General features: G+C 34.3%; 1 protein-coding gene and 1 long non-coding RNA gene across 3 annotated transcripts; both read right to left on the bottom strand.

Moving 5' to 3' along the window:
• Positions 1 to 1,417: 1,417 nt before the first annotated feature.
• Positions 1,418 to 4,015, bottom strand: LOC136034026 (uncharacterized). Its single transcript, XM_065715079.1, has one exon. The coding sequence runs from the start codon at positions 4,013 to 4,015 to the stop codon at positions 1,418 to 1,420; it is 2,598 nt and encodes an 865-aa protein (XP_065571151.1).
• A 2,430-nt stretch (positions 4,016 to 6,445) lies between these two features.
• LOC136036562 (uncharacterized) lies at positions 6,446 to 17,294 on the bottom strand. 2 transcript variants are annotated; one of them, XR_010619746.1, is made up of 2 exons: positions 17,006 to 17,294; positions 6,446 to 8,703 (listed from the first exon to the last, which is right to left on the bottom strand). It is a non-coding gene; the product is annotated as an uncharacterized LOC136036562 (long non-coding RNA). The 2 variants fall into 2 exon arrangements; XR_010619747.1 differs by lacking the exon at positions 17,006 to 17,294 and adding an exon at positions 15,780 to 15,985.
• Between the last annotated feature and the right edge of the window lie 3,725 nt (positions 17,295 to 21,019).

The raw sequence follows: 21,019 nt of genomic DNA, 5'->3' as shown, positions 1-21,019 counted from the left end.
ATCCCCCAACTCCCCCAAAGAGAGCAGACCCAGTCTGGTTATTTCAATCATGTATCTAGGACTTGTGCTTATTCATCCCACCAAGTTTCATCCTGATCTCACTCACTCTAGGCATTTTCCACTGGTTTCTCTCTCCAATTCCCCCCAATATCACCAGATCTAGTCAGGACTTAAAATAAGAGCTCTGAAGTTTAAAATAAGATCCTTCTAAATATCAAATTTCATTAAGAGCCATTCACCCCTTTGCAAGTTAAAAATACCTCAATTTTTCTATTTTTTTCTGAATTAACCATCCCTCGACTCCCCCCAGATATTTGAATTGGGGAAGAGACTATTTCTAATTTAATAAGGCCTGATTTCTGAACAATTGATGTGGCCTGAAATTTTGCTTGGCAAAATTCTAGTTTAGCTACTTTTTGCTATCTTGGAAAAGCCTAGGGTAATAAAATGTAACTTTAAGGGACGGGTCTACAGACTAAAAGCATGTACCAGAAAGGTATTTTGATGAACCTACCATCACTCCTCCCTTTAGAGGGCTCTGACCTTTGATGACCTTTAATATCTTTGTTATATAAAAGAGAAACCTTGCAAAATAGATTTTTTGCTTAAATGAAGTACAACAAAACTGTTTTCAGCTTCACAACTTTGCTCAATACCAATTTATGAGGTTTTAAAGATCCACAAAAACATTTCCTAAATTTAGAAATAACTCACGTATATGGCTTAAAATGCAACTCAAACAACAGGAATTGCATTTTCAGAACTAAAACCAGAGAAAAAGAAACTGTTAACTGAAAATTAAGGTAAATGTTGTTTTTCCAAAGTTTCAATAAGTATAGGACCTGTCAAATATGAAAATGTTGAAGCATTAGAAATCAGAGGAGGGTGAACATAAATGCTTGGCAATACCTTCCCAGGGTATGTTTTTTTTACCAGGATTTGCAAGACTACTGAAAGTTTCATTTTTCTAACCTAATCTCTTTCCAAGATAGCAACAAGTAGCAACTCTAAAATTTTACCATTTTGCTCAAATAACAGGAATTACAATATCAAAACTAAAAGCACAGAACAAGAAAATAAAACTGAAATTTATGCTATAATGTACTTTTATTCTCATTCTAATCTAGGTAGGCTATAGAAGTGACAAATAGGCTATATTATTTTTTGTAGTGTTTTGTTCTGAGCATGTTCAGCATTTTGATCCAACCCATCAATAAGTAAGTAAGTAAGTAAGTAAGTACTTTTATTAACCGAAAATTCACTAGAATTACATCGAAGTGCGAATGGAAAAAAAGGAAGAAAATCACACTACGAACATAACCGTAAGTAAACACACACTATGTACACTAACAAAACTACTGACACATGACAGCATGCCACGGGTTCGTCCTTCCCTTAGCCTTTTCCAGGAAATTCTCTACGGCCCGGTTAATGCAAACTGTTGGATCGGACACTCCGTATTTACGCATGATATACGAGTTCTTCGTCCCCCTTCGTCCGTATTTACGCATGATATACGAGTTCTTCGTCCACGGACGAAGTTCCTCAGAAGGAACTTCGCGAATCGAAAAAACAGAACTCTTACTTTTGTACATTGGGCGGAAGACAAATAATTCCAAAAATGTGCTATATACAGTACATGTGGGAGGGCAATGGCATTATACAGCGACGCAAGAAATCTACGGCAGAATCGATGTCTGTTACCAATGATTGATCCGTAAGCAATCCGGATTTTCACCTCTACGTATCGTAAAAGCAACATTCCTGTCGAGTAGAGGCTTCGACCGATTGGTAAACCAAGGTAGGTAAGGCTCTCACATGGCTTAACAGCTGAATCACCTAAAGGAATTTCATTCTCATAATAACCCGCGTTGAAGAACAGTACGGCCGATTTAGACACATTAAATGATAAACCTATTTTATTATATTCCCTACTCAAATCATCAAAATTCTTCGATAGTCGATCGGCAGACCTGTTCAAATTAAGTAGGTCGTCAGCATACGCCATCAACGAAACATCAATCCCTTTTGAAACACGAGACGTAGCTACCTGGGCTTGTGCCAGCAGAACGCTATTGTTATACAAAGTCGGAGACACAACTGAGTCTTGCCTGACCCCTTTACAAACTGGTACAACAACGGATTCAGTCGGACATGAGGGTATTTTAATTTGCGCTCTAAGGTTATTGTACATATAATACATAGCTCTGACAATACACAGATTTAGCCATTGTTTATACGCTGCTGAAAGGATCTGCGCATGCACCGACGAGTCAAACGCCCGGCTTACATCAAAAGAGCCAATAACTAATTGGTCACCCGTTGCCTCAGAATCAGACAAAATAGTAGCAAGGGCGAACAGAGCATCAGCGCAACCAAGACCTACCGTAAAGCCAAACTGGTAGTTTGGCATTTGGCAACAGTTTCTAACATTCGGCAATATAAGCATTTCAAAAAGCTTACATAAAACTGGCGAAACAGTAATTGGGCGATAGAAGGAGCATATATTAGCTGCCTTCCCTTTTTTCAGGATGGGCGTAAGTTGTCCTCTACAGAAAACATCGGGCACAATACCGACTACGAATATGATCTGGTACAATAATATTAACATTTCATATAAAAGACGAGTACCACTCACAAGGTGAAGTGCACACAAACCGTCAACTCCGGGCGATTTTTTCTTTTTCAATTTAAAGACATTTGCAGTTACATCTGAAACAGTTACGGTAAAGTCCAGAAAACTCGAATTTGATAACACAGATTCAAGTTGCTCAATATATGGCCTTGCTACACTGGAATCTGGGGCACTAAATTCGCTCGTAGAGTAGGCTTGCCAGTCGTTTGGGTCACAAGGCATGGACTTAGGTGTTTCTTGGCGGTTTTTCACGCAATCTTTCCATACACGACTTGGATCGTTGATTATTCTCTCTGTATATTCATGTTTCACATTTGTACGATGCTGCTTGAGGGCTTTCTCAAATTTAAGTTTTGTGTGTTTACGGAGACAATTCAACACGCCGGATTTTGGACGACAGCCTTCCCTCCATACCGAGAACCAAAACTTAGCATCTTGACACGCTTTCACTAGCTCTCGATTCTTTGAGAACCCAGGGATTTCAGTATGTTTACGAATTTTCCTAGTGGGAACAGCAGCCTTTTCTGTGGTTAGTAGTGCATGGGTGATTTCAGCACAAAAGTTATTGACCTGTATTTTAGTTTCTTGGATATTCCTTTGCACGTTGACTTGTAGGAGATTATATGGTACATTTATCTTCTGCAGCGTCTTGTCGAGCACTGTCTGATAAAGAGGAAAGTCGGCCTTTAGCCAATCCTTAATTTCGTACCACTGTGAAGAACTTTTTTCCTTAGGAATACACACATTAACACATGCTTCAATGGGGATATGGTCGGTGGAGTGACTTCCCATTAGCACGCTAACTGTGCCACTCACGTTTGATGTGCATGCGACATGGTCTATATTTGAGACTGAACCACTAGTGTGTACGAAAGTAAAATCATTGTCTTTTGGAAGCACACGATACCGATTTTCCAATATGCTTAGGATCAACTGGGACCGAGGAGACGAGTCGTCGGCTAGATCACAGTTGTAGTCTTCGATTATAAAGCATTTCAGTTTGGACAACATAATGGTATTGAGGCACTTTGCAAGAGCACGCACTGCCTTTGAAAATCGGTTATCTGATTCTTCGTCGCTGTAGTTTGTGGGGAGGTAGACATTGACGATCACAAGATTCCCAGCTCTTATAACCATAAAGTTTTCAGCTGTATGAAGACTCTCGGAATCAACTGCAGAGCTACATACGATCGCTAGTCCGCCAGAGGGTCTTCCACGTTGACGAGACTTTGCTGGGACAAAATAAAATGTATGATTGTCTGAAAACTTAAGCAGGCTGAGAGTATCACTTGTCAGCAGATGTTCTTGGATGCATAGAATATTGCCTCGCCGGCATAATTCTTCAATTAAGGGGATTCTGTGAGACACACCTCCGTTCATGTTCCACGACACGATCTTAGTACTTGCATGCTGTTCATTCATCGGAGCGTTTTTGCTTTCCAATTTGCTTTTTCATCTCAGGACATTGGAATGACTGACAGGTATGTTTTGTCGATTTACATGCTGCACAGCCAATTGGATTCGTGCAGGGGGTAGTAGCATTTGACGTATGGCCAAGGACACTGCAACGGGGAAAAACCTGGGGAGCGGAACACGCCGCTGAAATGTGACCGAATTTCTGGTAGTTATAGCATCGTTTTGGAAGGTACACAAACTCTTCAATCGGAAAACGTTCAAACTCTAGTTTTGGCGGACTTTTCATGGCCAGGCCTAGCTGATAGCGAGAAGAAATTACAACTTATAGGTTCGACTTCTACCACACTGCTCTGCCCTTTCGCAGCCTGAAACGCAGTTTTTTACCTTATCGGCATCATATGTAGTCGGAATGTTTTTGATCACGCCTATAAAAACTGGGGATTTCACCCTAGCTTCTGCACTTTGCGACTTCTGGTTGATAGAAGAGGCAATGCTGTTTGCCTTGACCTTCGTTTTAACTACAAGCCGCCATTCAGATCGACTTCTTTTCAATTCAACATCATCGACTGACAGGTCTTCTCCAAAAATACTCATCAAAAATCCTTAAAGTCTCAATAATTTTTGATTTATTAAAGGTAAAAAAGTGAAAATATTTGAAATTTATTTGGTTTTCAGTAAAGTGTAAATTATGTTCTGGTGTTAAGTAGGCATGGGGACTGTCAGACCTGTTCACACTAATTCTGCTCGTTTTGAGTTTGACTTGGTTATTAAATATAATATCTGTTCGCTTTGGCTTTATCTATTTATTGACGATTGATCTGTGGTAGACTTACGCTTGGAAGATTATTCGACTTTATTTCTGTTCATTTTTTTTATTTAATGGGGCTCTTTACATTTCCTTGAAAAACTTACTTTGTGGAAAGCCTTTGAAATGAGCCCTTTATCAAAAAAAAATGGTGCTGTTTCAGTATTATTGTAAGTTTTATTACACTTATATACGTAGTTTGCTCTTGTATATAGTCAAAATATTGCTAAAGTTTAAACAAATTTTATTCTCTTAGGTGAATTTCCTTTGTTTTACTTGTTGATTTTATCCATGATCATTATTTGGCCAAAAATACACAATTCCAAGTTTTTGGAGTTAAGGTTTTGAAACCTTTTAAGTAGGGTTATCTCATTGTTTTGTTGTAACGGCGGGGTAGATGCCTCAAAGGATGCACTTTAATATAAAAAATCCTAGCTCTCAATGAGGCTTCACATAAATACAAATTTAGTTTTAAAAAAGAATGGGGAGGGGATGAAGGCAGAAAATGATGTATAATCGCTCTTGGTTCCCGTGAATATATCAGATCTAGGGTGTTATTTCTCAACAGCAACTCAATTTTGCGCAAGGAGGAATCTCAAGGGGGATTTTCCACTAGTGAAATATCTCGAGAAGGATGTGAGGGCAATTATGGGGTGTGAGGGCAACTATCATATTGCCCATGTTTATATCATAATCTTCCCTGTTTTACTAGCCACTTTGGAATTAAACTTCAAATCTTCCAATGTTTCTAGGCCAGTAAATGACAGGAAACGAATGTTGTAAAATGCTCCGTGTTTTGTTGTAAGATACTCATAGCAATTCAAATGAAGTTGAAAAACATCAGGAGCCAAAGAGGCTAATACTTTTGGCCCTGTCTATTTTGTATTAAAATTGAAAAATAATCCTTTAAGGACGGCGTTCGTAAAGTCGTTTGCAAAGTGTGTTTCCGTAAAGTTTTCACCGCTCATATGAGCCTTGTACTTTACATAGGTTTTGAGCAGCAAACTATTCAAATTTCTGAAGCATTTCATATTTTGGAGAAATAGTCTTGAAGAAATAAGGAGTTTAGGGTATGAGTATAGACTAATGAAGCATAAGGACTTGTTACATATTCTGTTTTCAGGATCAAGCATATGAAGATTCCCTAGGTTTTCCTATTTTCTTGTGAAGTTGACAGTGGTGCCAAAAAGTTTTGTTCTGGAACTCTTTCCCTATTGGTCAACTTTATGAACTTTACGAAAAAGGTTAACCAAAGTTTAACTTTAATGCTTCCTCACGTAGAGGTCTACGGATTATAGTCCATTGTAGACTTTTTCACTCTTCTTCCTCTCGAGACAACTTTCCGTAGGGTTTTGGAAAGTGTAAAACGAAGGAAATATAATCCATCTGGTTTTTCCCCTTAAGCTGATACATTATTTGCTGAGTATTTGTCTCGTAGAGTGGCTAAATTTAACCTCTTTCAATCGAAATCTTACAGTAAATGCATTTTAAAAGTATTCTTAAGAAATTTTTCTCAGTGAAATACGGATGTTCTAGCAAAGGTTGAACTAAATATCTGGTAATTTTTAAAGATAATACGCAACACAGTATTCTCCTTTTTTGCAGTCTATATTTTGCAACAAAAAGCAACATGCCGTGACAAAGTGGATCAAAAAACAAAACTTAACAATTATTTTATTTCCATTCATGTCCAACGCTTGAAATTTTACTGAAATGGTCAACTTTTCCTTTACAAGCGGAGAATAAGTTTTGAAAAAGTACATACCTGATTCGTTAATGTCATCACTAAAATTAATTACGAAATAAATTCTTGGGGATTCCAAAAATGTGCTGGATACTCGGTAGTGTCTTATTTTTCTTTTGTTGAACGAGCAAGTTCGGTTAAATGGCACTGAACATTCACAAGGATCAAGTTGCACCGAGTAGGAGTTGTACAGGAAGTTTCAATTACAAGAAAACCGATCAAAATACAACTTAAATTAGAAAAAAAAAGCTGAAGGATAGATTTCGGGGGCGGGTCAGTTCAGAATGTTTAAACGAATGATAGGGGAATCCCCCGAGATTATTCTGCTGTCCCTCTGAAGAAGACGAATATGAATAACACTAAACATAACGGATTTATTGAAATTCACATTCAGCTCTGACAGCCTTTCCAACGAATTTCTTCGGTGTGCTCTTACCGGTTCCAACTGATTGCATTCTTATCAAATTAAAATATGTTTCACTCAATCAGCCAAAAAAAACCTAAATGTTCTTAGTGAATTCATCCACGTATTTTTTTTTACATTACATAAGGTTAAAAAATGAACTTTAATTATCCTTTTAGTTAATTTGAAGATAAAAAAAATATTAGTAATACACAATTAACTTCAACAGCAATGAAAACAAAAACAAAAATAACAGAAACAAAATAAATAAGGCGCAAATTCAGGTAGCACAGTTTTTAAGTTTCCTCTAGTCTTAGAAATACTGCCAAATTCAACTCAAAATAGCTTCTGCTTTAGTGTGCGATTTTTTTTTATTTTATGGTAAAAAAAAATATACACTGAAAGGTTTTACCTCAGCATGATTTATTTGATAATTTCGAAATAAGCATTTTGATAAATTCATCAGACACTTAGAGACTGACACACCCAATAGGTTTTACCTCAATATGGCATCTCTGACAACTGGCAACTAAAAGTGAAACTTTTGTTACATATATCACATTCGAAAGGTTTTTCACCAGTATGGTGACCATACTGGTCAATATGGTGACCATCTTTGATGACCAGACAAGTTGGAACTTGAGGTAAACAACTTTGTTGTTTACTTGAATGTGTACAATTACTTGAATGTGTGCATGAGTCACATTCAAAACATTTTTCTCCAGTATGAACTTTTTGGTGAACAGTTAAACTACAACTTGAAGTAAAACATTTCCTACATATGTCACACTCAAAAGGTTTTTCACCAGTATGGGTTCTTTGATGAACAGATAAATTGGAGCTTGAAGTGAACGACTTTCTACATATTTCACATTCAAAAGGTTTTCTCCAGAATGAGTTCTTTTATGATGATACAAACCGTATTTTGAATTGAAATGTTTATCACATGTGTCACATTCAAGACGTTTTTCTCTACTGTGGATATCTTGATGAGCTGCTAAACTGGAATTTGAAGCAAAACACTTTCTACATATTTCACACTCGAGAGGTTTGTCTTCAGTATGAGTTCTTTGATGGTCAGAAAAATATGAGCTAAACATGAAACATTTCCGACACGTTTCACATTCGAATGGTGTTTCTCCAAAATGGGTTCTTTGATGATAACGTAAATTGTTTCTAGAAACGAAACGTTTTTTACATAGATAACATTCAAAAGGTTTTTCGCCATTATGAATTCTATGATGAGCAATTATATTACATTTTGAAGTAAAACATTTTCGACACCTCTCACACTTGAAAGCTTTTTCTGCAGAGTGAGCTTTTTCGTGACGAACCAAACTCTTGTAACGATGCAAATTCGAAATTGTGGTGAATCTCTTGTTACAAACGATACACTCCAGGGGATTCTTCCCCGTATTAGTCTTAATATTTGTACACAAGGGTTTAGTTGTTGAAAAACGATTGCTACACATTCTATACTTAAAAGAGTCCTCCTTGGGCGATGATTTGAAGAGAAGACCCGAAACTTCTTTTTGTGTTACATCACTATCAGCGAGTACATAAATATTACTAAGCATTTGGTGTTGAAAATCAAACTCTTTTTTTTTTTTTTACATAAATCCTTGTGGGATCGGGTTTGATAGGTGTTTTACAACATTGCTTGCTGGTAGGATTGTCGAAGAGCGTTGAAACAGGAACAACTAAAATAAATTAAGATTAGAGCCATAAAATAAATACAAATTTTTCATATACATTAATATATTTTTAATATATATTAATATATTTTTCATGTACAATTCAGCCTTCAAAATTTTGTTATACCTTTTACAGTTTCTGTAAAGGCACTTCCCTCAGTGATAAATTTAAGAAGCAAAATTTTACGCGTTATACTTTTTAGTCTATTAATTTAAAAAACTTCTTCCTCAAAATAAGTTTTTCAAAGAAAAGCAAAAAGCTCTATTAATCCAAATATGAGCAGAAAAAATTCAAATAATCTTCCAAGTATAAAAATGCCACTAATCCAGTATCAATGAAAAAAAAAACGAACAGTAATTACAACAAACAACCGGGTCAAACTCAAAAACAACCAAAAATTAACATGAGCAGAGCTGACAACCTCCCATGCCTTCTCAAGAACCAAGCATAATTTGTACTTTACTGAAAAAAAATTAAATGACCATGGATTGTTTACACATACTAATAGTCATACCTTGAGGTTTCAAAAAAAAATATTTATTAAAGGAAAAAAGTGAAAAGATTTAAAATTAATTTTGTTATCAATAGCTTTTTAAATTTCCAATCGAATGAACCCATTTTGAAATTTCTATGACAACTCGTTCTATGCGAAATTCCCTGGTTTAAAAAAATAAATAAATAATACATTGTGTCCATATTGCTCTTCACTGGGACTGTGTTATCGTGATGTCTAGGATTAACTCTTTATGCCTTAACTGCTGAATATTATTCTTTAAAAACTTTAAACAAAAGAAATTTCATAAAGAACTTCTAAATAGTTAAATTATACCAAAGATGAGCACGAAATCCAAAATCAACAAAGACGAGCAAAATGTTGCTAAAACAATTAGAAACTACCCAAAGATGACCAACCAAACACCCCCTATTCATTCTAAACACCAGAACATATATTGCAGTTTACTGAACGTACCTAGCAGGTTAAGGCGCCCTGACCTTAGCCGGTCCTGATATATCGTAGATATGCCCCTTGTACAATACTCGACACACATGTTGTCATTTGATTCAGTTTAAAATCGACAAACTATGAAAGTCAACCGTAATACCCTGTGTTTTCTCTCTGATTTTGAATAGACATTCTATTGAAAATCTGGCTTGCACGATTAATTTTGATATAATTTTACGCGACCTCACCCCTCAATTTTCCCTCAAACTTTCAACATTCCTGACACATTGTATTTATTCCATTGTTTCAACCTGGATGCACTTATACGAATATGAAATTTAGACATCGCCAGTACCAAAGAATAAAACAAGAAAACTATCGGGATATTTTGTTTACTTTTTTTGTAGTGAGAAAGACAAAGGTTTTTTTCATATCTAGAGGTAAAGCAACGAAAGGGGGACAAGGTAGGAACGGGTTTAGACACAGTCCAAGGTGGGCGGAATCTGGGTGCATTTAGTAGGGTTTGCAATTGTATTATAGGAGAAACGGATGCCCATTGTAACTCCTCTAAGCTACAGTGTTTCCAACAAGAGGACATCAAAACTAAGTTTCTTGGAAAATTTTTCACATAAATCTTTTCTGGATAGATTGCAATTTATTCGACTCTTTGAAGAAGATGCCAAGGTGCGAAACAAGACAAGAACATTCAAGATACGTTCGAGTAAAGGAGGTTTATCTCCTTAAAATATAGGAAGACATTACTGGAACGGGTCTGCTCTGTTTGGGGGAGTTGGGGGGGGGGAGGGTGTTAATTCTGAAAATTAAAAAATGAGGTATTTTTAACTAACAAAGGAGTGATTGGATCTTAATGAAATTTGAAGTTTGGAAGGATATCGTGTCTCAGAGCTTTTATTTTAAATCCCGACCAGATCCTATGACCTTGGGGGGAGTTGGGGGGACCTAAAATCTTGGAAATGCTTAGATTGGAGGGATCGGGATGAAAAATGGTGGGAAAAATAAGCAAAAGTCCTAGATACGGGATTGACATAACCGGAACGGGTCAGCTCTCTTTGGGATAGTTGGGAGGAGGGTTGATCCTGAAAAATTAGAAAAATGAAATATTTTCAACCGACGAAAGGGTTATCGGATCTCAATGAAATTCGATATTTAGAAGGATATTGTGTCTTAGAGCTCCTATTTTAAATCAAGACCGAATCCGATGACATTGGGGGGAGTCAGGGGACCTTAAATATTGGAAAACGCTTAGAGTGGTGGGATCGAGAGGAAACTTGGGTGGGAAAAATAAGCAGAAGTCCTAGATACGTAATTGAAATAATCGGAACGAATCCGCTCTATTTGGGATAGTTGGGGGGGAGGGTTAGCTCTGAAAAAATGGAAAAAATGACGTATTTTCAACTTACGAAGGAGTGATCGGATCTTAATGAAACTGTAAGTTCAGCAATTTGTCCATTGTTTACATATAATGTATGATACTGAGGAAAGAGGCCATATTTGATCTTAACTTTTCGAAAAGACAAAGGGCATTCAGGTGAGCCTTTTAAAGAATGATAAGGGGAGTGTTGAATTATATCAGAAAATGAACATCTGAGGAAATGGTGAGGAGAAAGTTGAAATAAAACAAAACATATTATGTAGATTACTCATACAGTCATATCAGTAATATTTTTTTTGGAATAGCTTAGCATAATTAATTTGAAACCGCTAGGGCATCATGAGGGAGACATTCACCAGCCCAAAAGACAACAAACACCTGCATCTACTACTATTAATAATACTGCTACTACTACTGCCACTACTAATATGATGCTATTAAGGCTATGGGTATGAAAATGAAAATTTGACAGAAAATTGAGGGGGAATTAGGACTAAATAATAACACACTAGGTGCAAGCAGTTTGTCAAAAGAGCACTATTCAAAAATTGATTAGGGTACTAAGTTGGAACTTTCAAAGAATACTTAAAGGGAAAGATCAAGTGACCCAGCAAAAGGTAATATGTATAAGTTATTACTAAAACTGCTACCAATGATACTTTTACTGCTACTACAACTACCAACAAACAACTCAAACTACAACTTCAATTATAACTACTTATAATGCTAAGAGTGTTAAGATAAAAAGGGCATCAATAGGGGGTCAAAAGGGTGCATAAACAATATTTTTGGAACAGCTTACCATATTAAAATGGAACTACCAGAGTAGGTCTATCTTCAGGAGGATGTTCAACTAACCATAAGGCAACATGTACATGCTACTATGGCTATTAATACTGCTAGTATTACAGTTACTACTACAACTAATACAACACTACCTCTGCAAAGACTTCTCCTACTATCATCACTACTACTGTGATGCTAGTACTATTAAGACTAACTATACGAAGGTGGAAATTTGAGAGAATTTTGAAGCATATTTGAACTACATCAAAAGACAATATGTTCATGCCAATTGTCAAAAGGGTTTACCTCAAGAATGGATTTGGGAATTCAGTTGAAACTTTCAAAGAATCCTTAAAGAGGAAGATCAATTGATCAAAAGGCAATATGGTGCAAACTACTATTAATACTACTACCACTACAATATTTAATAATACTTCTATTACAACTACTTGTAAGGGTAAGACCATTAAGGCAAAAATTTCAGGAAGTATATGATAATAGAGTTTATCAAAAGGACATATCAGCAATGTCATAGCAACAGCCAATTGTACTAAGCTGACACTTCCAAGACTTGACAAGAGGGATGTTCAACAGACAAAAAGGTAATATGTTAATGCTACTGCTGCTACTACACTATCAGCACCTGCAGCTTTATTATTTTTTAATCCTTTTAGTACTGTTGCTAATTCTTCCACACAAAACAAATCTTCCCTGACATCCAAGGTAAAAAAAACTTAACCATTTTCCTCAATATCTTTTCCTGTAACTGTATCTTCGTTTAGCACATTCTCAAAATGTTCAGCGCATCTCTCTTTAACCCCTTCCTTATCACTAATTGTGGCCTAATTCCAATCTTTAACTGGGGCAAGTCCAGATTGACCACTCCCTCTCAATTTATTAATATGCTAGTACAATATTTTACTATTATGTCATCTAGCTCCATCTTCCAGATCCTTGAAAATTTTATCCCTGGCCTCCACATCGCACTTCCTTAGTTCATATTTTAATGTTTTCTCTACTTTCTTTACATTCCTTTTCTTTTCATATGATCTATCACTCAAATAATATTTGTACAAACACCCCCCCCCTCCTTCTATTAAGCATGAAAGCTTTTTCTCTTATATTCCGTGCTGTAGTCATAACTTTGTTCCCTAGGACACCATCAACAACTTCACAAATTATTTTTCTAAAATTATAAAAACTATTTTCCACATTGTCAAATTTTAAACTCTCAAGTTTAGCATTCAGTTGTTCCTGGAAAGTTTCTCTCCAATTCTTATCCTGGAGTCTACCAGCATCACAACTTCCTGGGAGGTAGTTACCCTTCTGAAACTTCAGCTTTTGATTAACCCTAAACACTACTAGAGGGTGATCTTTACTTTTAGCATCAATAACAGCGTTCCTATATACCCTAGTACCTGCCAGTCTTTGTATTGTATTGTATTGATCCTGCCAGTATTGCCTTGTATTGATCCTGCCAGTCTTTGGTTTACTATAACATAGTCAATAAGGTTTGCTGTCTTACCACCATGTGAACATCATTCAACTTTTGGGCCATTTTATGACCTAACACTGCATTGGTTATAACTAGATTGTTATACCTACAAAATTAAAAAAGACATTAGCCATTACTGTTTTCTTTCCATACACCAAATTTACTTAGGCTAGGATACCATCTATCCCTATTTCTACTGACATGAACATTAAAATCCTCCTAGTAAAAACACCATATTTCTACCTGGGACCCTATCTATTTGCTCCTGTAACTGTAAGTAAAATTCATCTGAGTAACCAGTAACTCTGTCAGTTGTTTCAACAAGAACATAAACTACTATTACTGCTACCCTGAACTTTTTAGTCATAAAATGAGCAATTGGTATTCTATTATCAATAGCTTCTCAGCCTAAAAAAGACTTGGCAGCTTCCTTATTCATCATGAGCCCTACTCCCTATCTATGTACCTCATCTTTCTGCCTGAGTAAACAAATTCTATGTCACCTAATTTCATGCTTCTTACCCCTGGGAAATGAGTTTCTGAAACTCCTAAAAAGTCCAGTTTAAATCATCTGAATTTGTCAGTCAAAATGTTGATACAATAGTCATTTCTTAACATTGTAACATTCTAAATTCCATGCTCTTTAAATCATTGAAATTATTTTGGCCTTAAGAAAAGCAACAATCCTAGATACTAGTGCAGGATGGTGATCAACATATCTTCTCAAGTCTACACCAAAGCGCTTAAGCTGGCTCAGAACCAGACAGCAAGAAGTACCTTGCACCTCCAGTATGAATGGAGGCTTTGTGCAATTCTAGGCCCATCTTGGTCACAACATGGTTTTTAGCACTTGGCAATGCTTTTCAATTAACAAGGGTCAAAGTCCGCGCAGACAGTCCCAAGCCTATTAACTCTAACTCATTTTATATATATATATATATATATATATATTATATATATATATATATATATATATATATATATATATATGTATATATGTATATATATATATATATATATATATATATATATATATATATATATATATATATATATATATATATATATATATTATATATATATATATATATATGTATATATGTATATATATATATATATATATATATATATATATATATATATATATATATATATATATATATATATATAATATATATATATATATATATGTCTACAAATATTATGCTACTATAGGGATCCAACCCATGGTATATAAATTAGCTAGGAAGAGGTTTTTGAGTCAAAACCACCCATCAAAACAGATCTAAATTATAAGAATTATCCATTAATCAGAATCCCATGTGTATGCTGTGTCATTTACTAGGTTATAATTACTTAAGAAAGCACCACTTTTCTAATAACTTCTAATAACTTTTTAATGGATACAGCTTCTGTGTGTATGCTGATTATCATTAATACATCTCAGCAATATCAAAAGAACAGCTGAGAGTATTTTAACTTGAAACTTTTAAGGCTGCAACTATGACTATTTCTGCTCTTTCAATTTAACTAAATCAAAAGGGTTCAAGTATATCCGCGTTGTCAAAGAGCATAGATATGAGTCTCTGCAAATGTCATAAGTTTTATTTTCTTGGTTAGCTTTAACAGGTATAAAACTAAATTAAATGATAAGCCAACTATTGTGTTTGGATTATCAAAAGTACATATGTTGTTAAAAATTATAGCAAATTAAACTATGGTTTATTATAGAAAAAACAAAAAAATATAAAAAAAAATTCTACAAAAAATACTACATCAATAAAAACAAACAGAAAGTAATCTAAAAAATTTTTTCCACAAAATATTTTTTTTTTTAACGTAAGAGCTCCATTAAATCAGAAAAGGGCAGAAATAAAGTATAATAATCTTCTAATCATAAAACTAATGCCAAGTTCACACGCATAGGATTTTGGAAAAATCCTTTAAGGATTTGGTCATAATGGCCAAATACTTAAGCCGTTTCCTTAAGGGCGAAAGGTTTTTAGCTTAAAATTATTTCAAGCTCTGAGCAAAATCCTTACAAGGAACAAGCTAAAGCCTTAAAGTTTTTTCTAATGCATACGCTTTTTTAAGAAGAAATAGTTTTAAATCACCTTTGGGTAGGTTGGTTGTAATCCTCAGTAACTCTAAAAAGGTTAGTTTAGTTGGGTGCTTCACTTTTTTTCTGCTAGGGCATTGTTTTAGAGTTTGGACATATTCCTTTACGAGCCATGGGGTAAAATTTCAGTGTAAGGACTTCTTTGTGCCTAGGAAAGTAGTTAGTTAAGTTTGCTGACAAATTTAGTTTCTAAAATGCAATCTTGAATTTTATTCCCAGGCTAGGCTACTATGTATACCCTTTTCTTATTTTCAGGGCTTGAAGATTGCATTAATGACAGAACTGTACTTAGGTCTATCTTAGGTTAATTCTGACCAATCAAGAAGTTTAGGAACTTCTTTGTACCTTTGAACATAGCCTAATTGAGTTTTCTGGATCCAATTATCAGAAATAAATCCTGTTTCTAAAATGTAATCTTGAAATTTTTTTTCCCTCAGGCTACGCTACCGTTTGGTAAAATTCTAGTCAATTGACTTCTTGCTATCTCAGAAAGGGTTTAGGTTAGGAAAATGAAACTTTCAGGGATGAATCTACAGACTAAAGTATGTCCCAGGAAGGCATTTTGAAGCAACTACCTCTACTCCTTCTCCCTCTAGAGGGCCCTGACCTTTGATGACCTTTAAAAATATGTGTGTTATAAAAGTGAAACCTTGCAAAATAGATCTCCTGCTTAATTGAAGTACAACAAAATTGTTTTCAGCTTCATAGCTTTGCTCAATTCCGTTTTATAAGGTTTTAAAGATATGCAAATACATTTCTTAAATTTTGAAAAAAAACATTGATATGGCTCAAAATTCTACTCAAATAACAGGAATTGCATTTTCAGAACTAAAGGCAGAGAAAAACAACTAGTAACTGAAAATTAAGGTAAAATGTTGTTTTGTCAAAAACCTGTCATATAGGCAAATTTCAGGGCCCTCTAGAGGGAGAAGGAGTGGAGTTGGGTACCTTAAAATAGCTTCCCAAGACATACCTTAGCCTGTAGACCCATTCCTGAAAGTTTTATTTTCCTAACCTAAACCCTTTCCAAGATAGCAAGAATTCAATTAACTAGAATTTTACCTACTGTTTATATCCTTTTCTTATTCCCAGGGCTTGAAGGTTGCATTAATTAGATTTGTTATTACTATATCAAACTAAAAAAAGAAAAATATCAAATAAGATTTATATTACCATATCAAACAGGCTTGGCATCTAAACCACACTATATTTTTTAGTTGGAGAAAATAGAATGACTTAAATTCTACTTTTGCTGCTTTTGATTATCTTGGAAAGAGGTTAGATTAGGAAAATGAAACTTTCAGGGATGTGTCTACAGGCTAAAGTAGCCTATGTCCCAGAAACGTATTGCAAAGTACTTGTCTCCACTCCATCTCCCTATAGAGGGTCCTAAAATTTGCCTACATGACATGTCTATATCTTTTGAAAATTCGAAAAAACAACATATTACCATAATTTTCAGTTTTTTTTTTCTCTGGCCTTAGTTCTTAAATTACAATTCCTGTTATTGATTACAATTTTAAGCTGTAACACTGGCTTTTTCTAACTTGAGAAACAATCTTTTATGCCACCTTCTATAGGATAAATATATAGCTGATATTCTTTAATCTCAGTGAATTTTGTTTTGATTAATTTCATTAATGTCACTTGCTTTCTGTTAAAGATATATAAATTTTTGTAATCAAGCTTCTTCTTTTGTAAAAATTGGGAAGGAATGCCTTGTCCTTTAATTCATAGATTTGGTTAAAACTCTCTGAAGTATCTTATATCAAAATACATCTGATAGATTTTATTTTTTTTTTTTTTTTTTTTTTTTTTTTAAGAGAGATGACATAGGACAGCATTAAAGTTTTGCTAAAAAATTGTCTTAAACAGTACCAAGTTTAGAGAGTTATGGTAATATTCTTCTTTCTCATCAGTATATTTGTTTTTAAAGTTTCGTCTATTTTAAAGCATTTAGAGAGATTTTAAGCAAACCATAAGCATATTGCTGTCACAAATTATTTTGCTCAAATGAGCTGGTAGAAAAGAAATAGAACATAGAACATATAATTCTTCTTTTTTTATTATTTCAAGACTAGAATATCACAAAGCTAAGCATTAATATTGCTGGTTGTATCTTAAGTAAATACAATCCCTGATGGAGTTTTGTTGATACCTGTCTTAAAATTAATTTGTCTAAATAAAATATATATTGTTTATAGGACAGTAGAGAAAATGGCAGCAAGGCATCCTGGCAACTATGACTTGATTTTTTTTTAATATTTTCTTTTTTCAAGTAATTGTTGTTTTCTGGTCATATTTGTGTTCATTGCTAAGTGGTTGGCAATTTGGGTTGAGAATTTTCTGTCTAAGGAGCACAGGTTTAATTACTGGCATTGCCAGTTTATTTGGTTTGGGAAAGGGGTCAGTGATGTGACTCTCTAAGCTAAGCAAGAATTGGCTAAAATTTAAATGAGTACCTAGAGCAATCTGGGGACAGTAAGCAGGAAGGGCATGCAAAAGCATAGGATGCCTGGGCCCCAGATTCCAATTGCACTTCCTTTTCAGTCCTTCCTTTTCCCTGAATTGTTGATGTATAGATAAGAGTGGGGGTCATGAGTGATGGCTGGTGAATGTAATGGGGGTGAACATTTTGCAAGATTTAAAAATTTAGGACAATTGTTCAGGTTGGCAACTGAGCAGAGAAGTAAAATTTTGTGATTTGTTTTTCTTTGTGAGTGTTATAATTATGTGATGTCAAGTATATTAAAGTTAATCTTCATTGTTTTGTTTTAATTGCCATGACCCTAGGGCTTTAGTGTAATAAAACCTACTTTTGTCTATCCCTTTTCTTTAAACAGCCAGTAATTCTATGTGTCCTAGCTTCAACAAATTTATATGAAATTTTGAGACCAGGGATTAAACAGTAGGTCAAAAACTCATTAATGGAACTCTGGTATGACTAATTAATTTGTAAGAAATGCATATCAATTTAAAGATCAAAAAACAATCTTGTAGAAAACAGAGAAGACAAATGAATAAATAAAAGTATCCCTTTACAAACACTTAATGAAGTGTCACAAACATAGGTTACCTTTAAGATTGAAATGAACAAAGCTTCAATTATGAATCTGTTTTCTTTAAACAGACTGAAGGGGCAAGCCTCCAAGCTTTGACAATTCAATCTCAATTTTGGGCTCTTTTCTTTTCAATAGGAACTTTCTTTGTTTTTTTTCTATCCAACTAAAAACAGTAAAAACAGCATCAGGTACAAGTGACCTTCCACTTAGTCTATGTACCCAGGAGAAAAATCATGCAGCACTATACTAATAATTGGTAAATTTTTTGTTGTTCATATTCTTGACTTACAAATAAAGTGAACATTCCACTTGATGCTTTTTTATGTTCTTTATAAATATAAAAATTGATTCTATTGCAAATTCAAATTTAAGCAGTTTTGAGCTTTTGAAAATGACCAAATATTTTAGTTTTTGGGCATAAAAAGAATTAACACACTGGTCTCAAACTTTAAAACATTCGGCTCAAACTTACTGTTTCATCAAAAATCCATTTTTTTAAATGTCATATAATCCAAAAGCACTGATTATTCCCAATTAAGTTGATAAATAAATTTTACAATATTATGCTGTTTTCTTCTTTCTTGGTGTTGAATTTTCAACTAAAGTATGCATATTTGGTTGTTTTTGACAAAATATATTACTATGTTTTGTCAGTGCCAAAATTATTTAGGTTAGGTAAAAAAGTATTTACATTTGAATTTACAATAGAAGCAATTATTATATTCGGAAAGAGCATAAACAGGTGTCAGAGGCATGTTCACTTTAGTTGTGTGCCAAAAATATGAAGAACAAAAAATTACCCCCAACCTGTCTAATGTGCAAATATATCGCCCAAATTATATATTTCCAGGATACTGTGCCACCTGTTACTTTTTTTCCAGTTCTTGTTTTTTTCACAGTTGCTTCAATTAACAGGAACTAGGGTCCAGGGATTGATTGGAAGAATCAATGGAAATATGTAATTTCAGCAATTTATTTCTATATTAGGAAGGTTGAGTGTAAAGTAAAGTAGGGCTGCATGTAGAATGTATTAGCTATAATTATTATGTAAATTATAAAGAATACCTTTTTTACAATAATTTCTTCAATAGGCCTACAGGTCCTTCTTTTGGCTTAGAACACATCAAACATTGTATACTTAGAAAAAAATAAGGGTAAAATTCTAGTTAATTGCAACAAGCTATATATACTTAAGCACAAGCTATTTAACAATGACTTTTCTAGTGCTTAGCTATGACCCCTCAGTAATATGGATAAGAAATGAGTAACAGACAAAATTAAATTTAAATGGCAATCAGGAACTGGATACAGGCTAAAGGGGGCAAAAAGATAGATGGTGATTTTTTAGTGGAATAAACACTTCCCTGGCTATTTTAGGACTGTTAATTGATTAGCCTACTGAAATTTTCCTATCCTATGTAATTAAAATATTTTTCCTTTTTCAGCAGAGCATTACAACAATCTGTCACAATGAAAAACATCCGGAGTAACCTGAATGGAATGACTATAAAAAGACATATGAAAACCACAATATGGAATCTTGAAATTTTACTTCTGGCCACACAAATTGAATCAGGCTACCCAATCGCCAATTCTTCCAGATTTGAATACGAATCCATGTTTGAACTTTTCAAATATTCCACCCTCAAAAATATTTTCGGCACTAATTATGTAGTTTAGCCACTTTTTGCTATCTTGTGGAGGAGTTAGGTTAGAAAAAAGAAATTTTTGGGTGTGGGTCTACAGACTAACGTATGTCCTGAAAAGGCATTTTGAAGTAGCCAACTTACATCCACTACTTCTCCCAATAGAGGGCAGTGATCTTCAATGACCTTTCAAGATATTTGCGTTATGAAAATGAAATCTTGCAAAACAGATCTTCTGCTTGAATCAAGTATAAGATAACTGAAAAAACAACTGATATGGCTCAAAATTCTACTGAAATAACAGGAATTGTAACATTATGTAACATTTTTGGAACATCAGGCTACCAGAGAGAAAGAAACTGAAAATGAAAGTAAAATGTTGCTTTGTCACAATTTCAATAGGTTAGACCTGTCAAGCAGGCAAATTCCTAAGTCTAAGACAATTGGGAATAAGATAACATGGAAGCTAGGCAATCACTTTGGTAAAATTCTACTTTAGCTACTTTTTGCTATCTTGGAAAAGGGTTAGGTTAAGAAAATGAAACTTTCAGGGATGGGTCTACAGGCTAAAGTATGGGTAAATTTTTCATTGTTCTTATAATTGACTTCTGAATAAAGTGAAAATACCATTTGATGCCTTTTGTTAAGCTTTTTACAAATATAATAATTGCTTCTATTGCAAATTCAAATTTAAGCACTTTTGAGCTCTTGAAAATTACAAAAATATGTCTAGTTTTTGAGTATGAAAAAAGATTAAAACATCAGTCTCAAACTTACTGTTTCATCACAAATCCATTTTTGATGTCATATAATCCAGAAGCACTGACTTTCCACAAGTAAGTTAAATAAGAAATTTTACAAAAATATTCAATTAAAG

This window comes from Artemia franciscana, chromosome 2 (assembly GCF_032884065.1).
Source record: "Artemia franciscana chromosome 2, ASM3288406v1, whole genome shotgun sequence".
NCBI classification, from domain to species: Eukaryota; Metazoa; Arthropoda; class Branchiopoda; order Anostraca; family Artemiidae; genus Artemia; species Artemia franciscana.
The sequence above is the reverse complement of the archived record's forward strand: the minus strand, read 5'-3'. Positions and strand labels throughout refer to the sequence as shown.